Here is a 20,320-nt window from a genome sequence, read left to right as displayed (position 1 = left end):
CGCTCTAGTGGGTTGTTGATGCCTTTGCCTGTCCCCAAGAGGCCATGGATCCATATTTCAATGGATTTCATCTCTGATATGCCTGTCTCTCAAAGGATGACTGTTATTTGGGTGATTTGTGATAGGTTCTCTAAGATGGTTCATCTTGTACCACTCCCTAAGTTGCCGTCTTCCTCTGAATTGGTGCCCCTGTTTTTACAACAGGTGGTTCGCTTGCACGGGATTCCTGAGAACATTGTATCTTACAGAGGAGTCCAGTTTGTGTCTAGATTTTGGAGAACTTTCTGTTCCAAGCTGGGAATTCAGTTGTCCTTCTCCTCTGCTTTTCACCCTCAGACCAATGGGCAGACGGAGAGAACAAACCAGACCTTGGAGTCATATTTGAGATGTTTTATTTCTGCTGATCAGGATGATTGGGTTTCATTTTTGCCCTTGGCCGAATTTGCTTTAAATAATAGAGCTAGTTCTGCCACTTTGATGTCTCCTTTTTTTTGTAACTTTGGGTTTCATCCTCGATTTTCTTCAGGGCAGGTGGAGCCCTCTGCCTGCCCAGGGGTTGACACTGTGGTGGAGAGAATGCACCAGATCTGGGACCAAGTGGTGGATAAGTTCTCTCTCTCCCAGGAAAAGGCCCAGCGGTTTTCCAACCGACATAGGACCATTGGTCCCCAATTTAAGGTTGGTGATATGGTGTGGTTATCATCAAAAAATATTGCTATGAAGGTGGCTTCTCCTAAGTTTAAGTCTAGATTTATTGGACCTTACAAGATTTTGGAGATTATTAATCCGGTCTCTTTTCGTTTGGCTCTTCCTGTCACATTTAAAATCCATAATGTGTTCCATAAATCTTTGTTGAAGAGGTTTGTTGAACCTGTTGTTCCGGGGGTTGCACCTCCAGACCCTGTATTGGTTGAAGGTAACATGGAATATGAGGTAGAGAAAGTACTGGATTCCCGTCTGACTAGACGGAGACTCCAGTATTTGGTTAAGTGGAAGGGTTATGGTCAGGAGGATAATTCCTGGGTCTCTGCCTCTGATATTCATGCCAAAAGATTGGTGCGTGCCTTTCATCGGGCTCACCCTGATCGCCCTGGTGGCGTGGTTGAGGGTTCGGTGACCCCTCCTCAAGGGGGAGGTACTGTTGTGAGTTCATTTTCCCCTTCACTACTGAGACCCGAGGAACTCCCTCTTCTGGTGAAGAAAGGTAGTGAGCCTGATTGTCAAACACCTGGGGCTGATGATGATGACTGGCTGAGTGGAGTTAATGACTGGATATAAGGCTGCCGACGCCCTTCTGGCCTGCGGGTGATTTCTCTGTGGACTTCTAGGAAACCAGTCTGATTCCTGCTCATCTAAAGCTAAGATTTCTGCATTAGTGTTTTGTTTTCCTTGCTTTTCTGGATTCTGCCATTCCCTGCTGGGGTGAGCTGAATCTCCTTTTGCCTGTTGCTCTGTCTTCAGAATATTCCTGAGTACTGACATAGCTTTTTTGAAGCCTAGCATCTTCAGGGCCTTTTTTACTGTCAGTTTGTTGGCTCTTATTTTCATAGGGTTTTTCACGGATTGCAGACAGCAGCCTTCCTGTCCTTTCCTATCTAAGCTAGCGTGGGCCCCATCTTTGCTCAGTCTATCTTTCTGTCTGTGTTTTGTTCTTTCTTCTTGCTTCACTGTCATTATATGTGGGGGGCTGCCTTTTGCTTTAGGGTCTGCTCTGGGGCAGTTTAGATTTCCCTTTCTGTCTTTAGGCTATGTAGTCCTCCGGCTGTGATCGAGGGGCCTAGGGCATCGTAGGAGCCCCCCACGGCTACTGCTAGTTGTGTTGATAGGTTCAAGGGTCTGCAATCCGATAGCTGCCAACTTCTCTGGTTTTCTGGACTTAGCTAGCATTTCTATTTTTGCCTCCTACGGTGACTCAATCATAACAGAGAACATACAATCTCCTTGCAGATGTTTTCCTTGGTGGAATTTGGGGGTACTTCCAGAGATTCCGAATCTTCTTTCACAGGGACCAGTTCATCATCCACAAGTAGCCAACCTGCATTAAATGGTGTGGAATTTGAAAGGGAGCTGTTGAAAGGTCTTTCTCCTACTATTTGGACCCTACTTCAGAGTAGGAAGGTAGTCCTGGCTAGAATATATGCTAGAACTTGGAGAAAGTTTCTAACCTCTTCAGGGTCAAAGATTGAGGACGGAGCGCCAGTCTGTCGCATTTTGGAATTTCTACAAAAAAGGTCTTCTTTTAGGTCTATCCACCAGTGCCATCAAAGTCCAGGTGTTGGTGCTAAGGACTCTGTACAACTGTGATTTATCAGGAAATTATTGGAGTTAAAGGTTTAACAAAGCTTTGTTAAGACTATTGGAGATATAATTTCATGCCAATCATTTGCACCCTATTTGGCCTGGGATTATAAAACTCTTTCCTTTGTCCAGCAGGAAGTCCAGTATTCTCAAATCCTCAAGAAGAAAGCTAGCACCTAGCTCAGCAGTGGGGGGAGGGAGGCCAAGACTCCAAAGGCTGTGAGTGACAGATCTCACACCTCGAGACAACCTGCTCAGAGCAGGTCAAAGGCTTGCTGGCAATATAGTCATGCTGAAGCTGCCACAAACATTCGAGAAACATAATTCCATAAGGAATTATGAAGATAACAGGATAATATCAGGCCAGAAACCAGTATGGTAATGGACTGGGCTTACATCCAAGGAGGAACTTGTGAAAGTCCTACCGGGCTGGCAGTGCTCCGTTTCACTGGTGCTAGTGAAAGAGGCCTGTCAGGGTTGTGAGTGAGTGGGGTGCCACATCTGTCTGTCACAGAAGACTAGAAGAAAGATACTTCGGTTGTGTCCTTGCAGGGACCTGGGAAGGGGCTTAAGAACTCAAAGTGCACATAGATGGGTGGATTAGGGAGGCCATCTCTTTAGCTTACTCAGCAAGTGGCAAAGCAGTTATAGAATGTTTGAAGGCTCACTCCACAAGGGCCATGACAACCTCCTTGGCAGCAGGTCGGATGTCTCAATCGAGCAGATTTGTAAGGCGTCAACATGGTCTTCTCATTTCATGTTCTATAAACATTATAGACAGGATATAGTCTCCTCTTCCGACCTCACATTTGGGAAAAGGGTGCTGTGATCCCTCCCTGAATTTCTTATTTCTCTGTACTTCTGTTGTGGTGCTTTCATGGATGATTAAGACGTAGTTACTTACTGGTAGTGGGATTTATTGGAACCCACGACAGCGCCCTTATATTCCCTCTCGTTACGTGTGTGAGAGTACTTTGAGGTTGTAAATTCACCTTTTTAGTTTGCAACATGAGGTGTTGATATTTTTGTATTGTTGTAATGACCATTGGAGATCCTCTTCTGCTTTGCAATCCAACTGATGCGAGGGAGAGGTGCTGCCAATTTAGCCCATAGGTTTTGTGTCCTTGAAGGGCCGGTCCCTTTAAAATAAATTGGCAGCACCTCTCCCTCGCATCAGTTGGATTGCAAAGCAGAAGAGGATCTCCAATGGTCATTACAACAATAATAATAAATTTTATTTCTATAGCGCCGACATATTCCGCAGCACTTTACATTTCAGAGGGGATTTGTACAGACAATAGACATTACAGCATAATAATCACATAGATTATAACAAATACCAAGAGGAATGAGGGCCCTGCTCGCAAGCTTACAGTCTATGAGGAAAGATGTAGACACGAAAGGTGGGTGGTAACAGTTGCCCTGATTGTTCGGACCAGCCATAATGTTAAGTGTGTAACAGTATAGCCACAGAGGGCTAATGGATGCATAAAGCATGTGCGAACATGATGCGGAAAACCTGGTTATGGTAAAACTTTTGGCTGTGCCACACAGGGATAGATTAGGTTAATGTGTTGAGGCGGTAGGCCAGTCTGAATAAATGTGTTTTCAGGGCACGCTTAAAATGGTGGGGATTGGGGGACTAATCATAATTGAGCTGGGAAGTGCATTCCAAAGAATTGGCGAAGCATGTGTAAAGTCTTGGAGACGGGAGTGGGAGGTTCTGACTATTGAGGATACTAACCTCAGGCATCAGCAGAACGGAGGGCACGGGTAGGGTAGTGTACTGAAACAAGGGAGGAGATGTAGGGTGGTGCTGAGCCATGGAGGGCTTTGTGGGTGAGGGTAATAAGTTTATACTGAATTCAGGAGTGGATGGGTAGCCAGTGTAATGACTGGCACAAGGTAGAGGCATCGCTGTAACGATTGGTGAGGAATATGATCCTGGCTGCAGCATTCAAGACAGATTGGAGAAGGGAGAGTTTGGTAAGAGGGAGACCGATTAGAAAAGAGTTACAATAGTCGAGACGAGAATGAATAAGAGAAACAGTAAGAGTTTTTGCGGAGTCAAAAGTAAGAAAAGGTCGAATTCTAGAAATGTTTTTGTGGTGCAGATGACAAGAGCGAGCCAGTGATCGAATGTGGGGGCAAAGGAAAGCTCTGAGTCAAGTATGACAGCAAGACAGCGGGCATGTTGCTGGGGAGTAATAGTAGAACCACACACAGAAATGACAATGTCGGGTATAGGTACATTAGTAGAGGGAGGAGGCACAAGGAGTTCAGTCTTTGACAGGTTCAGTTTCAGGTATAGTGAGGACATGATGTTAGACACAGCGTTTAGACAATCACCGGTGTTTTCTAGAAAGGCTGGCGTGAGGTCAGGAGAAGAAGCGTATAATTGGGTGCTCGTGGTGCTGTCATGGGTTCTGAAAAATCCCGTTACTGGCAAGTAACCAAGTCTTTTTTTGCATTCTCTCCCCACAAAAATGAATAAAATAAAACAAGATACAGCGACTGAAAAATGTTACAGCTCGTGAAATGAAAGGATAAAAAATGTTTGTTTTTTTATAGTTGAAAATAGACAGTTCCTTAAGGGAATAGAGATTTTATTTAATTTGCATTAAGACCTGGCCTTTCAAATGAGTTTCTGCTTAGAGTTTGGAAACAGAAACAGAAATATTCTGAATTTAAAAGCAAGCCATTAGCATAGAGATGATAATTTATTTTGTATACATTAGTACATTTGTAAGTCCAGTCCTTAAATAACTCATTGAGACTGGGGCAATAAGCAAAAGGTCATCACGTGTCTTCACCTTCTTAGCTGGTAGTGCAGGCATTTCGTCGAGTATTTGCTAAAGTGCTATAAAAGGAAGTAAATGAACTAAAGTCACCTGGTCTATTCTTTTGGCATAGACTGCGCTGCTTAACCTGTCACACAATTAGAGGTATATCCACCCGCAACAGTTTTATGGAGCAGTGTAAAAGTATGTGCACACCAGGGATTTTGGAGAGTTTTTAAGGTTGGTCTGCAGCACAAAAATACCTGAAAAATCGCTTAAATCATGTTTGAAACATTCTTTGATTCTTTCTAAAAAGGGGATATCCACTATTTGGACAGTCCTTCTCAATCATAACAACTATCCTCACCTCTACGCTGGCTATTTCAGTAGAGGGTGAAGCCAGTGCTGATTGTCATGCTATCCCTGCAGCCAATGTCATGCGAGCCCCGAGAGAGCTAGTGATGACACTGCTGGAATGGCACTGGCACCAAGGTGAGTGTAGCTGCCACTATTTCATTGGAGGGGGCATATGGATTGAGAAGGGGTTGATCAAATAGTCAATTTTTTTATGCGTTTTTCCCATTTGTGAAAATCACTGATGAAATACTCATGGAAAGAAACTGACACTACTCAAACACTAATGAAAATCAAATCCAAAAGACTAATAACACTAGAACAATTTATTCTTGAGAATGTGCAAAAACAATACAGACAATTGAATGAAGCCTTAGACTGTTGCGCCGATTCAACTAGAGTAGCGTTTTGTACACCAGTCTTAATGAGTGGTTGCAGGAATAAGATGCACCAATTTCATTAGGAGTTGCATGCCAGAAATGCTACTCCAGTCAGAGATGCGGCCACATTTGATGAGTTTGTCAGGCGGGCATTGCAACACCCCGTCCCTTCTTTGCTCCTCCTTAGCGCTGCCTAATTTGGCGGAGCTACGCGAAAGTGGCGGGAAAACGCCTAAAGTTGCAACTTTTGAAAGTGCTTTATGCGGGAAACCTGGAGTAAGCACTGATTAATGGGAGCATACTGTATGTGCTCATAAGCCAGTGACAGATTTCATAGCGGAAGTGCTGTGGACTTGCCACAGATTTTTTATCACCCATCGCGATGCGAAATAGTGAATCCACAGCTTAAATTAACATGTCAAATACACAATGGACAGTGCTAAGACCTTTACCTATCTTGAATGGTTTTGTGTTATGCCAATGACAGCAATGACCATTTGTGCAACATGTGAACGCAGAGAAAGAGCTGCACAAGTTTTCTGTTTTGCAAACAACTTTTCTGGTACTTTTTAATTACTCTGGGATCACAATAAATTGAAACGTGAAAATGTGATTTCCCAGTTTCATGGCAGCAACTGATAATTTTTCTGCTGCAGAGAAAAATCATAATTAAAATTACAGCTATTCTCTAGGTAGAAAATACAGAGATTCATCCATCTATGCAGCCATACCATGTGTAAATTCATTTTGTCATGAGTTCATTGCAAACCTCCAGATCATTTATATTGTGCATTTTACTGATGGGTGAATAAATCTATTTACTTATGTTTTATCCGCACCATATCAACTTAAGTAATACTTGCTTAGGCGTCAGTCACTTGTTTTTTTGCATATATTTTCTAACCAAGGTTTTCATGGATAGAACCCTTACCCATTACAGCTGGAGGTGTTCACATGTCCATGATGTTTTCAGTATTGTGTGTTCGCAAAATAAAAAAAATAAAAATCAAACACGTGACTTTTTGATTGGAGTCATGGATCAAAATTACCCACAAAACTTCATGGGTATGTGAAAATGACAAGCAGAACTGGCGACATCAATGTGCCATCCATGAGCTGTCGGTGATTAACATTGCATTGGATAGGAAAAGTTTTGCAATGTTCTTTATTTTTTTTTCTAATGTGAAAATAGCTGATGAAAAATTGACGGTGATAATTTGCAATAAAGACATTTTTATGGATTGTCTGTACTTTTGCAGCAAAATCCATATGTCTACATTAAAAAAACAACAGCAATACTCAACTTTTCTGGCGATTTCTCAACTTCTAGCAATGTTTCCATGCCACTTGGGATGTTACATCCCATGTGATATCTCCAGCTAATCAAAGGGCTGAGATGCATTAATATAGGCAAAGAAACACTGCCAGGAATTGAGAAAGTGCCAGCAGAGACGATGATCTATTTATTTATTAATTATTTCAAGACCTGTCTGAAGGCCCCAAGGAAAATTGATAGCAATATCCGACCAAATTAGTGCGCTGCCGACTTCCCCGAGGATTTTTTTTTGCCTTTGCTATGCATAATTACTGCAGAAAATCTGCAACATGTGAATTTACCCATAGGATCTTTACTCGCAAGGCAAATAGACAATGTGGGAAAATTCACCGCCTACTATAGTTGTAGCATTGTGCAAGATATTTTACGGAATCTAAAAATTCTACAGAGGATATTTACGTTTAGAAATTGACCGTTGGCTTGAAATCCCCAGTATGTCAGATTGCATCACACACTTCACCTTTTGTAATGTAAAAGATGAAATGCGTGACAAGTCCGAGAAATGAGCAAAATTCACAGGAATGAAATCAGCAAACTTTTTTGCATTGTAAAAACGCAGTCATTTTTAGTCCCATTGACAGTTATAGACATTGCTTAATGCATGGATTCCATGGTAGCCACATTAGGCTCGCGGGCTAAGATGCGTGGCTTGTGGCTGTCAGCTTGGTTCATTAGCACCAGGTCTAGCATCTAGCTATGAAAAGAAGATCTCAAGATAATGACTTTCATGAGTAGCTCAAGACTGAAGAGAAGATGTGCGCATAATTCCAGGGGGGAGAGTAACAGTAAGCTGGAGATGGGATGATACTGTTAGTATAGAGGCGGCATGAAGCTGGATGTGACAGTGTGGTGGGAGTGCTTGATACGAGAATACTACATGAGGGCAAACTGGAAACCCTTCGATGTAATTATTCTGCCTATATGGGAGAGGGGCACAGTGTGCTGTCTGTGTGGAAGTTTTCGCCGCCATCATACCGGTAATGGTGGGCTCTGAATGTCAATATTGGGATGGACTCGATCAGTCTCGTGAGTTTTGACCATCTCTCAAATTGGAAAGAGGTTCTGAAAGTAAGAAATGTTGGGTCTGCTAGATGAATTCTAGTCACAAGCTAGTACATACCAATTCATCAAACGCTCTTCACTAGAAATCTGGCATACAATTGTTTGAAATTTTGCAACATTTTTACATATCTCATAGTTCCTGAAATATTTTTCCGATGTTTGGCGTGACACCAGCTTTGGCCAGTTCCCCCAACTTTTTAAAAATTGTGCAGAGCCAAGTGTGGAGAAGGCATGTCTGGGTGCGCCCCAAAAAATTAATCAGATTCTACACCATGAAAGTAGCGAGTATGACAACAGAAATGTTCTACAGTCCCTGTGCAAGAGCTGAGGGATGCAATAAATTCATTAACAGATACATGCCTTTTAATGAATTCGGCACATCTCACGTCATCAAGAATGGTGTATAGACGCCTTGGATTGATGAAACGGGGCTCGAGATCAGTACCTACCGTCATCACTAATAATTGGGTCACTGTTTGTTGGGAAACAGGTACTCCCTGGCCACTATCCAAAAACTTTAATATGTTTATTCATTTTGTTTAATTATATCATCTGTACTAATGCATAAATGAACTCGGATAACTTTAGTAATAAAATATGTCTCCCGTATGCTCTTCTCAGAGCAGTGACATAGCAGTTCTGAAGAATGTAAACTGCAATGATCCCCCGCTGTTAATGGTGACTTCAAACCAGTCTGGTAAGGAAGAGGTGAGGCTTAGGATGCAAGGTGATGGCTTTTCACCTGCTTTGAATTGTTTCTCAGCAAACAGGTCAGACAGGTATACTCTGCTATATATAAGGAAGGATTGCATTATTTGGAGGCAGTTTCCAACATCCAGATAACAGGCTGTAACTTCTCATCTGGTAAGAGTCATCTGACATTACATAAAAATGCATTCGTCTTCCATTAGTCGTGGAATCTACTAACGCTTACAAGTAGTGTTCTGCGCTCACATTTGACTTTGTGTTTTGTATCAGGATCAGATATAACAGAGCAGCAGTTTCCATTTGTTATAAATCATTGTACCGTAATAGTTTTCGCATAAGTAATCTACAGCATTGTTATAGCTCAGAATTATTTATCAATACAAATGTGTATATGTAATAAAAGAAAAAAGTAGAATCTCTTCCATATGGTTCCATTCCCTTTACTATCCAATCATTGCCCTTGAAAAGTAAACATTTGAAATGCTTTAAAAAACAAAATGCAATGAGAACCGAACTTTATAGGATAGGATCTTCATACTAATCATTAATTGTAAGCATGGGCTAAGCAGACATTTAAACTTTCCTAGTGTTTAACTTAATAGATGAAAAAACAGTGTTTGTCGGGTGCAGCACGGTGCCATGTGTAACTTTGCGCTGATGTAGTGGCTTCAGGATCCTTGCAATGCTGGTAAAGTCGCTTCTGATTTGCCACCAACATTCCAATAATTGTGGATTTTTTACAACCACAGTGTTGTGAATCGCTATGATATCACACCAACAATCAGTACGTACGGTGTGGCAACGTGTCATTGTGATCTACTTCTTAGGCTACGGTCAGACTTCCGTAGAGTCTCTCTTCCAAGAGAATCTAGCCAATTATGAAAACGACACTCTGATCCGAGGTTTTGCATAGTGCGATTAGAGTCTCTCGAATGAGAGAGTTGAGGCACAGGGTGAGAAAATGGAGAACAAAAAATGTCTCCATCTTCTCCATTCTGTGAGTCAGCGGAAATTGGACTGCACCCGGATGTCATCCAAGTGCAGTCTGATGTTTTCCAAATCCATGCACCTATTGACTTGAATGGGTGAGTGCTATACGATTTCAAAGTGAAATCGCAGCATGCTGCAATATATTTTTGTATGCTTTCACTGACAAATTCAGTAGGGCAAAAACATGCATCACAACTGCCCCATAGAATAACATTGGTCCGAGCACCATCAGATGCAATCAGATAACACTCGTCCGATGTATACGCTGGTGTGAGAAAGCCCTTATAATATGACTCGATGTTACATCGCTCTAGAAGAGAGGAAAACTAGGTGGAAAGTAAATAGTGTATATATATATATGCTAAGTCACTGGTGTATGTATTGTGCAAGTGCCTGCAAATGACGTTCGATAGAAATGTATGCAGCCATTAACTAATCTCACGCATAGGAATTTCGCATTGTATGTGGAAATGGGGATGTGAGTCACACCGTAGAGTACGGAGAACATCTGTGCCATATATAGTGAGAAGGGAATAACCTGATCAGACTAATCGCAGTACAATCAAGAGCTCATACTCTCTGTCCAAAGTCAGGGAATATGGAAAAAGCTGGTTTAAAAAGTGAAAGATGGCTGGTGAGAGGTGTGGAATAGGTTTTAAAGAGTTGATTACGAGTAGAAAAAAAAAAAGTGAGGGAATACTCCCCCCCCCCACTTCTTGGGGTGGCAGAACATCTGGGAGAGAAGGTAGGTAAATGTATGTATCCATAGTTTGTCATTTGGTTTGTATTCAGACTAATTGCTTCCTGACCCATAGACTTGCATTGCCACGTTTGATGAAAAACGTGTCTGAATGAGCCCCAACAGTGAATGAGCGTGCAGAGGTCTAAATGATAGGATCAATCAGATATCAGATGGGCTATTCGGGTGTAATCAGAGATGAACTGATTGGTTTTCAATCTATAGGGATTGTTTAGATAGTTTAAATGCAATTTTTTATTATAAACATTTATTTGTGAGGGATTTTGTGACCCAATTTTTTTTTCGTCTCCTGTATTTAAGATCTTTAGCTATGTGATGGCGTACTTCCAATCCTTTGCATTGTGATCTGTGTTAGTAGAGTGCCTTCAGAGCAGGTTTACTGAATTTACTGTTTTATACTCTTCTTTGGGAAGGTGTAACCCCTCATGTTGGATTATATAATGGTTGCGCCACCTGTTTTTATTTTTGATAAGTTGAATAACTAATATATAATTACATTATATTATGAAGTGACGTAAAGTACGTATCATGCAAAAAAAGAGCAATTGAGGATAATTACACCCCATGTCAATGGTTTGTTTAAAGTACAACATGCCTGGCTGACATGAGTATATAATTAGCAAAAAAATCCCTTATTTATGATCTGTAAAAGGTTTATGGAGTAACTAGTGCCTGTTGTGTAATGAAGGAGGTTACTGACAGCTCTACCGGTATAAAACAGGAGCGTGGAGCTGGGCAGCACGTCATGCCCTCTGTATTCCCCTCACATGCTATGGTCTAATGGCAAAGTGTCTGTGAGGGGAAGTGAAAATGGGCAAGTATGGTACTTTTTGCCAAAAAGAAAAAAAATACACCCTTGCCCAGAAATGTTTGCTACAAGTCATGGTCTCTGTTATAAATAATATACACAGCATATTTTTATGATGTAAACATGGGCATAACAACATTCTTAACATAACCCAAAAAAGGAAAGGGCCTCATGCTGGTTCATGCTAACCAGCACTCCTGGGCAGATGCAGCTACACCATGGCCAATATGTACAGACACTACACAACACGGCATTAATTAGCACATGTTGTGAAGCTAAAGTTCACACAAGCGTGTAAAAAAAAAAAAAAAAAAAAATCCGTCTTATCCAGAAAACTTGGACGATTTTTACCCATCTGCAATCAACGTGCCACCTGTGTGCCTTTTACATCATTGTGTCTGCTGTTTTTATACAGCAACTTTTTAAACCGTACGTGATCTAGGTTAATAATGGCAACATATCTATAAAAAGCGGATGCAATATGGGATCTGACTTATTTATATAGATTTTTTTTTTTTTTTAATCTTTACATCCACTGCTTTGGTAAAGGGAGAAAAAACAAAAAATCAAAAAAAGGCCCACCTGAACAGCCCAACTGAATAACATTGGTGCTGTCATTGTAATGTCAGTTTTTTCCTCACAGACCATACTCGGTCTGAAAATACAGTTGTGTCCAATTAGCCTTACACAGGTAGAAAATGTGAGCGGACCAGCTAACGTTTTTACCGAAAGTGTCTAAATCAGTGACCTCATTGCCTGGCCCATAATTCCACTGACTTACCTAACCAGGTCTCTCATGAACTGAGGAAGCCCTGGGATCCAGCTACAGGTTTTGTGCATAAGGGGGTTGTGGCTACCCCCTGGACTGTGCACCTTTATCCCATCCTTCCCAGAGAGGTTTTAATTAGAACTAAGCTGGATGCTGTCTGGGAAAGTTGGGTGGATAAAGGTGCACGGCCAGGGGGCGCCACTCCTAACGTACAATGCAGAGAAGGTTAATCTGGATCCTATCTGGTTTCTAGGCCATTTAAGACCTGGTTCAGCACAAAGAAAGGGGAGTCAATAATAGTCACGATGACTTATCCAATCCAGTGAGGTTTCTTTTGATCACAAATATTAGGGCACGTTCAGTATTTAGTCAGTTTTTACCTCAGTATGAGAAAGCCAAAACCAAGAGTGCAGCAATGTGAGGAAAGGTATAAGGCTGGGATCACACATGTGAGAAACATGGCCGAGTCTCGCGTGTTAATACCCGGCACTCAGGAGTGGAGCGTGTGGCTGCATGTATTGCTATGCGGCCACACACTCCGATCCGAGTGCCGGCGGCAGTGCCGGGTATTAACATGCGAGACTCGGCCATGTTTCTCGCATGTGTGATCCCGGCCTAATAGAAACCTCTGTATTTTTCACCCACTCCTGGTTTTGGCTTACCACTCCTGAGGTAAAATACTGAATGTGGCCTGAAAATATCTCCTGTATTGATGCTGTTGCATAGTGTTTGCATGGACGCATGGCTGGTTTATGTTCCGTTCCATTGACTTCTGTGCTATTCTGTATCAGGAATACATTTCTCTATGTATTTTAGTTGTTTTTTTTTTATCTAACAAAAAATAAGGATGTGAAGAGGTCCAAAAGACAAATGGGCAATATATGTATCAAATTTTCATTCTCATTGGGTTTAGACCAATCAGTACGATGGAGGGTGAGAGAAAACGGCCCATGTGTCTTCATTACTGAAGCTAACAATTAAGGCTCATTCACACTTCAGTATTTGGTCAGTATTTTGCATCAGTGTTTGTATGCTAAAGCCAGGAATGGAACTTACCGAGAAAAAAATATAATTGAAAGACTGACTCCAGTTCCTTATTTTGGAGACATTCCTGGTTTTGGCATACAAATACTGATGAAATACTGATCAAAAATACTGAAGTGTAAAAGAGGCCTTAGATTGTGTCCGTTGTTACATAGAGTATATGCTACTCTGACAAAAAGTGGCTGATCCCAAGTTTTATGTCTATCTCACCGGCTGAGACAAGAATGCAATTAATGTTCTAACATGTTCAGCTCACAACTGGGTGTTGAGAATTTAGGGCAGTCTCATTTACATTCATTGTTGTCACACCAGAGCCAAGGACAGAACATTGAGTCATATAATAGATAATCATAGATCCCAAAACTCCTCACGATAAGTAATTCCCGTATTTCTTGGTGACTCATGCTTGCTGCTGTCAGGAGTTGATTTAAGTTTTTGCACATCAGCAATTTGCATCATTATTTGTAAGCCAAAAATGGAAGTTGGTCTAAAACACAGAAGAGGTACAAATTTTTATTTATTTTTTTTTTCATTTTTCCCGGTTTGTGTTCCATCTCTCTTTCTGGCATAGAAATACTAATGTAAATTGCTGACATGTGAAAATAGCCTTAGATGGCTCCATTTAGATGCCCAAGTTTGAACCCTGATGTAAGGGCAAGCTGCATGTCTAATGACCTGAACTTGACAAGTTCATATATAACCATGAGGCTGTCAACTTTGGATTAGGAGACCTCAACCAGTCTTTTTTATTTTTTGTGGTCCTTAAAACATGGATGTCTGAATTTGGCAGCCACAACCTAGATGAATGCTAGGCATCCATCCACTTTCAGAAACCATTGTGTAAAATTAGATAAAATCACAGTCTGCTGCACTTTCTAGACAATTGAATAAATGGTATGCAGATGCCTACTGACCAAATGGAGACCAAAAGAACACCCCTTTGTCTAGAGTCTGGTAAATTGTGGGCTTATTGTAACTTTAAGCTGGGGAAAGGTTCTTACTAAAAACTATTGGCTTAGTGCCACTGGCGGACACAGACAGAAGAGGGTCACTGTGCAAGAACAATATATGGGCCATTTGCAGTCCAATAGCTCATCATAATGCACACATCTACCTGCTTTGGAGGTGGAAATGGACCCCCGTACCGCTGGGGCTCTTCTACGGCCACACAGGTTGCACCAATGATACAGAGTTCAAAGCAGAAACCCATATCATCACTGCAAAATGATCAATGATTTTGATGTGGATTAATTGGATTAGTCAATATAATGTGTGTCCCTTATTTTTTTAAAATAATTTTTAATTGAAATTTAGCTCCCTTTAGTTCTGTAATTTACACCGGTAAATGGATACATGAAAAGTTTGCTACACAAGTGCTTCACTGATCCAATAGGACCCTTCTTTTTGTGTTTTAAGTCATCTGATTTTAGCAAGAAGGTCACTGTTGAATTGATCTTTAGGGTCATTTTCCCTAATGTAGTGTTATGCCAACAGCATTTTACTGTTTACAACACTGCACAATTCCCCTGAAGGTGACAAATTATAGGAGAGTGCTTTGGCCTTGGCTATCTTATTGTTTTTGACACTCTTTGCTTGAGATCCCTATAAAAATTTATGCAAACTATTAACCATTCAGTCCACATATAATTTGTTTAATTAGCGTAGTGGAAAATTTCTCCAACTGTTATGATGCTGTGACCCTAACCAATTCATCCAGGCTCTCTTCTATGTAGCGCTGATTTTCTGTCTTGCCTGTGTTAACCCTAGTTCCGCTAGTTAATTGACACTATGGCTAATTTCATTTTCATCTCTTTTTTTTTTTTTTTAATGAATTTCATTACGCTCTGCTTCTCAGATGTAGTTGTAATCACAAAACCTTGGAGGTGAAATGTTTGGAGCAAGTCTGATGAATTATTTCCAGATTTTTACCTAATACTCTCTATTAGCATTTGTAAGCCTTTTTTAGGGCTTTGGATGCCAATCGTTACGGTTGCATTTGCGACCCTTGATGAATTGTGCAATAATACACGTCCAAGATAAATGTGCAAGAATATTTTAAATGACTGGCCGACTTATTTTGATAGTCCAACAACTAGATACATGTAAGGCATCACATCTGGAGAGAGACACAGCCCCTATGGCTCACTCCATGTGTGCGGATATGCTGTCACATGGTACGGAAAAATAGTGCGTGTTTGGATTCTGAATAGGCAGAGGACAATAAGTTACCGACAAACACTTGGCAGCAGCTTACTAAAACTGGGAACGAAGAATCATCATTAATTGAAACTCAACATGCCCAACCCTTCTTTATCCCCATCATCATCTGTTGTGGAGCATCAGGAGAGCCCCATTCACATTAGAACGTCGGCCAAATCTACCGATATACCCAGCCTTAGGATACTATGAATATGTATGTCGAGTCAGATCTGATGCTTTATATAAACTTTGGTCCTCCACAAGTTTTTTAATGACAATGTTACCATCATCATGTTCCTAATTAGCAGATGGGATGACGTGTGTGTGCTACAAAAGAATGAATAATGCATATTAAGGATGGGCCGTGCTTTTGACAGTATCTGTTTGCACATGGCAACCTGACCTGGGTTACAGCTTCTTTACATGCATAAAATGACTTTATTTTTTTTTGTTCTACCTTGTATTTACAAACCATGTCTTTTGTCCTACAGGTCTCAAGTCCTTAAATTGAGTCACAATGAAAGAAGACATGGATATACCCAAAAAAGACAAGTACATCATGGGTAAGTTAAGCCCCCCCATAATCTGGATTTTTTTTTTTTTAAGAAGGCTACAGACTTAATAGAATTGTTAGCCACCTTGAGAGCTGATCCATAAACTTTTGTCAAGCACGCTTTTATGTGTAGCCATTATAAAGAAAATTTGGGGCTATGCTATTACCTATATTTGAGGGAAAGGGGGATGTCACATGTGAAAAAATAGAGGTATTGTATAGTCAAAATGAAAGATTAAGCGATTGATCACGGAGTAGTACTGTTAGAAATGGCAATCAAGGCAGGAAAACTATGTGCTGCTCATGGTTCTAAAAAAATAACTCCTCTACCTTTAAGAGAAAATAAGAGCTACACAGTTCAAAAGTAAAGGGGAAAGGCTGGTAAATACATGAGAAATGTCTTATTAATAGGAAATTGAGGCTTGGTGGAAGCAAATAATAAAAATTAGTGATGAGCGAGTATGTTCGTTGCTCGATATATCTGAGCATGCTGGGGTGTTCTCCGATTATTTTGGCGTGCTCGGAGATTTATTTTGTGTCGCCACAGTTGCATGATTTTGCGGCTGCTGGACAGGCTGAATAATTTCCTAACAAACAGGTAACCCCCACATGTATTCAGGCTGTCTAGCAGCCGCAAATCATGCAGCTACGGTGACACAAAATAAATCTTTGTAAAATCACTGTCTTCTCTGCTGTAGATCTATCAGTTCTGCACAGTGTACACACAAAACTGCCAACTGGTGGTGTGTTTGAGGGGAGAGAGGTATACAGAGCTCATGAATATGAAGGGATGGTTTACTAGTCCTCCAGTGATAATCATCTGCTGATAAAAAGTTGATTGTGGGGTTATGTATTTAAATTGCCTCTTAAAAAGGAAGAGACCTAGAACTCTAGCGCCACCTACTGGAAGCAGCGAACCTAAAAGTCGACCCTTTAAAGGGAATCTGTCACTCCTTTTTTGAGATATCATATAATGATATCTTACAATTGTGTGTCACATAAGGATTCTCTTAGTACTTTTGCTTCCCCCTGACCCCGCACCTTTCATGCATAAATACCTTTTTTATATCGGTTCAGATGTATGTAAACTGCCTCGGTCCGGTCTGATGGGCGGGGCTTATTCACCTGCTCCCCCTCCCTGTCTTGCTCTACACAAGAAGAAATGCATAGAGCAAGACAGGGAGGGGGGGAGCAGTTGAATAAGCCCCGCCCAGCGGACCGGACAGCGGCAGTTTACATACATCTGAACCGATATAAAAAAGGTATTTATGCATGAAAGGTGCGGGGTCAGGGGGAAGCAAAAGTACTAAGAGAATCCTTATGTGACGCACAATTGAATGATATCATTATATGATATCTCAAAGAAGGGGTGACAGATTCCCTTTAACGAGCCTTGCAATATGACAGGATAAAAAACCCAACCAGAATCTCAATTAGCAGACACAGTATTTCGGGGTGTCTGCAAATTGAGATTCTGGTTTGGCTTTTATCCTAAGTCATATGGCAAGGCTCGTTAAAGAGCAGATATTGACTTTTAGGATTGCCTCTTCCAGTAGGTGGCGCTAGAGTTCTAGGTCTCTTCCTGTTTAAGAGGCAATTTAAATACATAACCCCAAAATATTTCCTACGGTTTTTCTACTAACCAATCGTACTTTTCACCTCTTCTGTCTTTTTCTACTTGTCTATATGTACACTCACCAAATTTATACCTTGAATGAATAAAACCAATCACGGGTCCCCCTTCACCTTAGTTGGCATGCTGGTGGCATGATCTTATACTTCCTTTATAGAAGGAGGCACTGATCTACTCAAGCACTGAAAATGTGGGATGTCAAGTTATTTTCAGTTGTCTGTTTCTGCTTAGTGGTCTCCATTGCCATATCATGCCAATAAAGAGGAATGTATGGTATCTGTACGACTTTTACTCTAAGGGCCCGCTCACATGAGAGTATACATCGGGCGAGTGCTATCTGATGTTTTATTGAATAAATCTTGGACAGATGTTATTCTATGGGGCACAGACGATCAGCGTTTTTTTTTCCTCTTCCGATTCAGCATGAGAAAGAAATAACAGCATGCTCTGAGTGACTGTGGAAATCTGATTGCACTCACCCATTGAAGTATATGGCTGTGTGGAAAACACTGAACTACACTCTGATGTAATCGAATTGCAATCCGAATCCCACAGAATCACACAACGGAGAAGATGGAGAACTCTTATTCTCCATCTTCTCACCTGTGATCGGATTCTCTCATCCTAGCGAATTGGATCACTCTAAGCTGACACTCTGATCAGAATTTAATCAGCATGTCATTTACATAATCGTTCCAATTCTCTTGCATGAAAGAATCAACACTCATATGACCCCAACCTAAAACTGTGACTTCAGCTGCGTTCTAAAAAATTACTTGTTATTTATAAATTTAAGAAACAATATACTATTTCTCAAACAACTCTATTTTCCTGATCCACAGCGTGGACATGTGCTCTTGCTAGGTTCCACTGGAGTCATGATAACCGAGAAAATGATTGTTGGGCCTGTTGTATGACAGATCCTAAAGGAGACTAATAGACCTTTTTGACTTATAATGGGATCTGTCTGGATTTCATCAACGCTTTTATCATTTTGATGCAAGAATAGCAGTTCCTATATGACTAGAGTCTATGTGTTCTACAAAGCGTGGCAATGCATCATTTCTTATGTATCAACCACTAAAACTTTTATAATATAACGGCAATAATATTTAGATGTTAATGTATAAACCCCTAACAGAGTATTATGATACATATTATAATTAGATATTACTTTCTGATTGTTACTTTTGTGTCTTTGTCTCCGATCAGATGGCTTTCCTGATAGGAGTTATGACAACCCTGCCTTTCAAGAAGATGAAAAGCCAGAAAGTAATGGGATAATAAAGAAGAGAGACAAGTAAGTCGCATCACTTCGGTAATTGTTTTTTTTTTTTTTTTTTTTTTATTTATTTTTTTTTTTTTACATCACCAGCATTGATTTAGATGGGTTTAATCTATGCTGACAACAGTTCACAAAAGAGCATTTATATTGTAATGTTTGGTAGGCTGTGTATCGTGATACCACTATTTCCAGAGACCTGCTCAATAAATCTTTGTGATGCTGGTATTAAAACAAAAAAGGTCTATATTTTATTACGCCCTACTTCAAATGTCTACTTAGGGTCACTGGGACTGATTTACGAGGTGGAAAAATCCGTCATACATCTTTCATGTGCAAAAACGTCAAGTTAAAGTTGCTTGCAGCCTCGCCAGCGGATGTCTGCAGTCGCATCCCTGTGGTTTGTGATGCTTACAAAATTGCTGCTGCACCAAATGGACATTGTATCATGGCCACATTTCTTTGCTTTGCGTTAATAGACTGGGATTATTATAACATTATGGTCAGGATTACAGAATATCATGCAGATTAAAGTATATCTTGCAGAACAGATTCTCCATTAGGTTGAAGCCCTGAAGAACAGGGCACCTGAACCTCAAAGATTAATTCTACGCTCTAGTTTGGGTGCACTAGTGTCCATTTTGAAGGTGACTTGGCACTCTCCCCTCCTCCATGCCATTTCTGTACCTGCAGATATTTATATTTTTTATTAAATAACAGTTCTGGAGATTTGTGCCGTTTCTTTGTTATGACTTCAAGACGTGTATCAATTAACTAAAAGTTAGTTGTCACTATTTGTTAAGAGGGTAACATTCTTCTATCAGAGACACGCCGTCCTGACCATGAATGGTAAAGCCCACTTGTCACTTTACTGTTAAATATCCAAGCAGACTAACATAGGGACAAGCAGACTAACATAGGGACAGAGAGTTATATGTATTCTTACTCAATGTAAAACTAATTTATTAAAATCGTCATACAAGAGTGGTGACAGGTCCTCTCTCCAGGGATGAGCGAACATCGTCAGCTCTCTCCTTATTCGGCAAGCTATAGCGCTTACCAAAGAAGCTGCATCAGGAACCCGGATACCTGGGGCGCTCCTGATAATCAGCTGTTCGGCGCAGCAGCTGCATGTGCTGCGGCTGTGTGACAGTCACAACACGTGTATAGAAAACCTGTTTGTTGTGACTGTCACACAGCCGTGACACGTGCAGCTGCGGAGCCGAACAGCTGATCAGCCGGCGCGCTCCAGGTCTCCGGGTTCCTGACGCAGCTTCTTCGGTAAGCGCTATAGATTGCCGAATAAGGAGGGAGCCGACGACGTTCGCTCATCTGTACTCTCTACATGCATCGCCTTGCCTTAC

The 20,320-nt window shown here is 41.0% G+C and overlaps 1 protein-coding gene and 1 long non-coding RNA gene across 6 annotated transcripts in view; one reads left to right on the top strand and one right to left on the bottom strand.

Annotated features, from left to right (window-relative positions):
* Nucleotides 1–12,415, bottom strand: part of LOC141051269 (uncharacterized) — an 80,209-nt gene extending 67,794 nt beyond the window's left edge. The window contains exon 1 of the long non-coding RNA XR_012220614.1: nucleotides 12,258–12,415. This is a non-coding gene — a long non-coding RNA (uncharacterized lncRNA). The remainder of the gene's footprint in view (nucleotides 1–12,257) is intronic.
* The window catches only part of LOC141051268 (ATP-dependent translocase ABCB1-like), a 59,802-nt gene continuing 48,417 nt past the window's right edge, over nucleotides 8,936–20,320 (top strand). The window contains exons 1-3 of one of the 5 annotated variants that reach the window (XM_073548129.1): nucleotides 8,936–9,074; nucleotides 15,980–16,051; nucleotides 18,887–18,974. In XM_073548129.1, the coding sequence (XP_073404230.1) occupies nucleotides 16,006–16,051; nucleotides 18,887–18,974 (134 nt within the window). In that variant the 5' untranslated portion in view covers nucleotides 8,936–9,074; nucleotides 15,980–16,005. Of the gene's footprint in view, nucleotides 9,075–10,460; nucleotides 10,664–12,503; nucleotides 12,568–12,807; nucleotides 12,918–15,979; nucleotides 16,052–18,886; nucleotides 18,975–20,320 lie in introns of those variants that run through there. The other 4 variants (XM_073548132.1, XM_073548133.1, XM_073548131.1 and 1 more) reach the window with 4 other exon arrangements.

The sequence above is a fragment of the Dendrobates tinctorius genome, unplaced genomic scaffold (genome assembly GCF_039654945.1).
Source record: "Dendrobates tinctorius isolate UK_male_01 unplaced genomic scaffold, ASM3965494v1 ptg000156l, whole genome shotgun sequence".
Taxonomy (NCBI): domain Eukaryota; kingdom Metazoa; phylum Chordata; class Amphibia; order Anura; family Dendrobatidae; genus Dendrobates; species Dendrobates tinctorius.
Note: the sequence above shows the minus strand (reverse complement) of the source record. Positions and strands in the feature narration are given on the sequence as shown.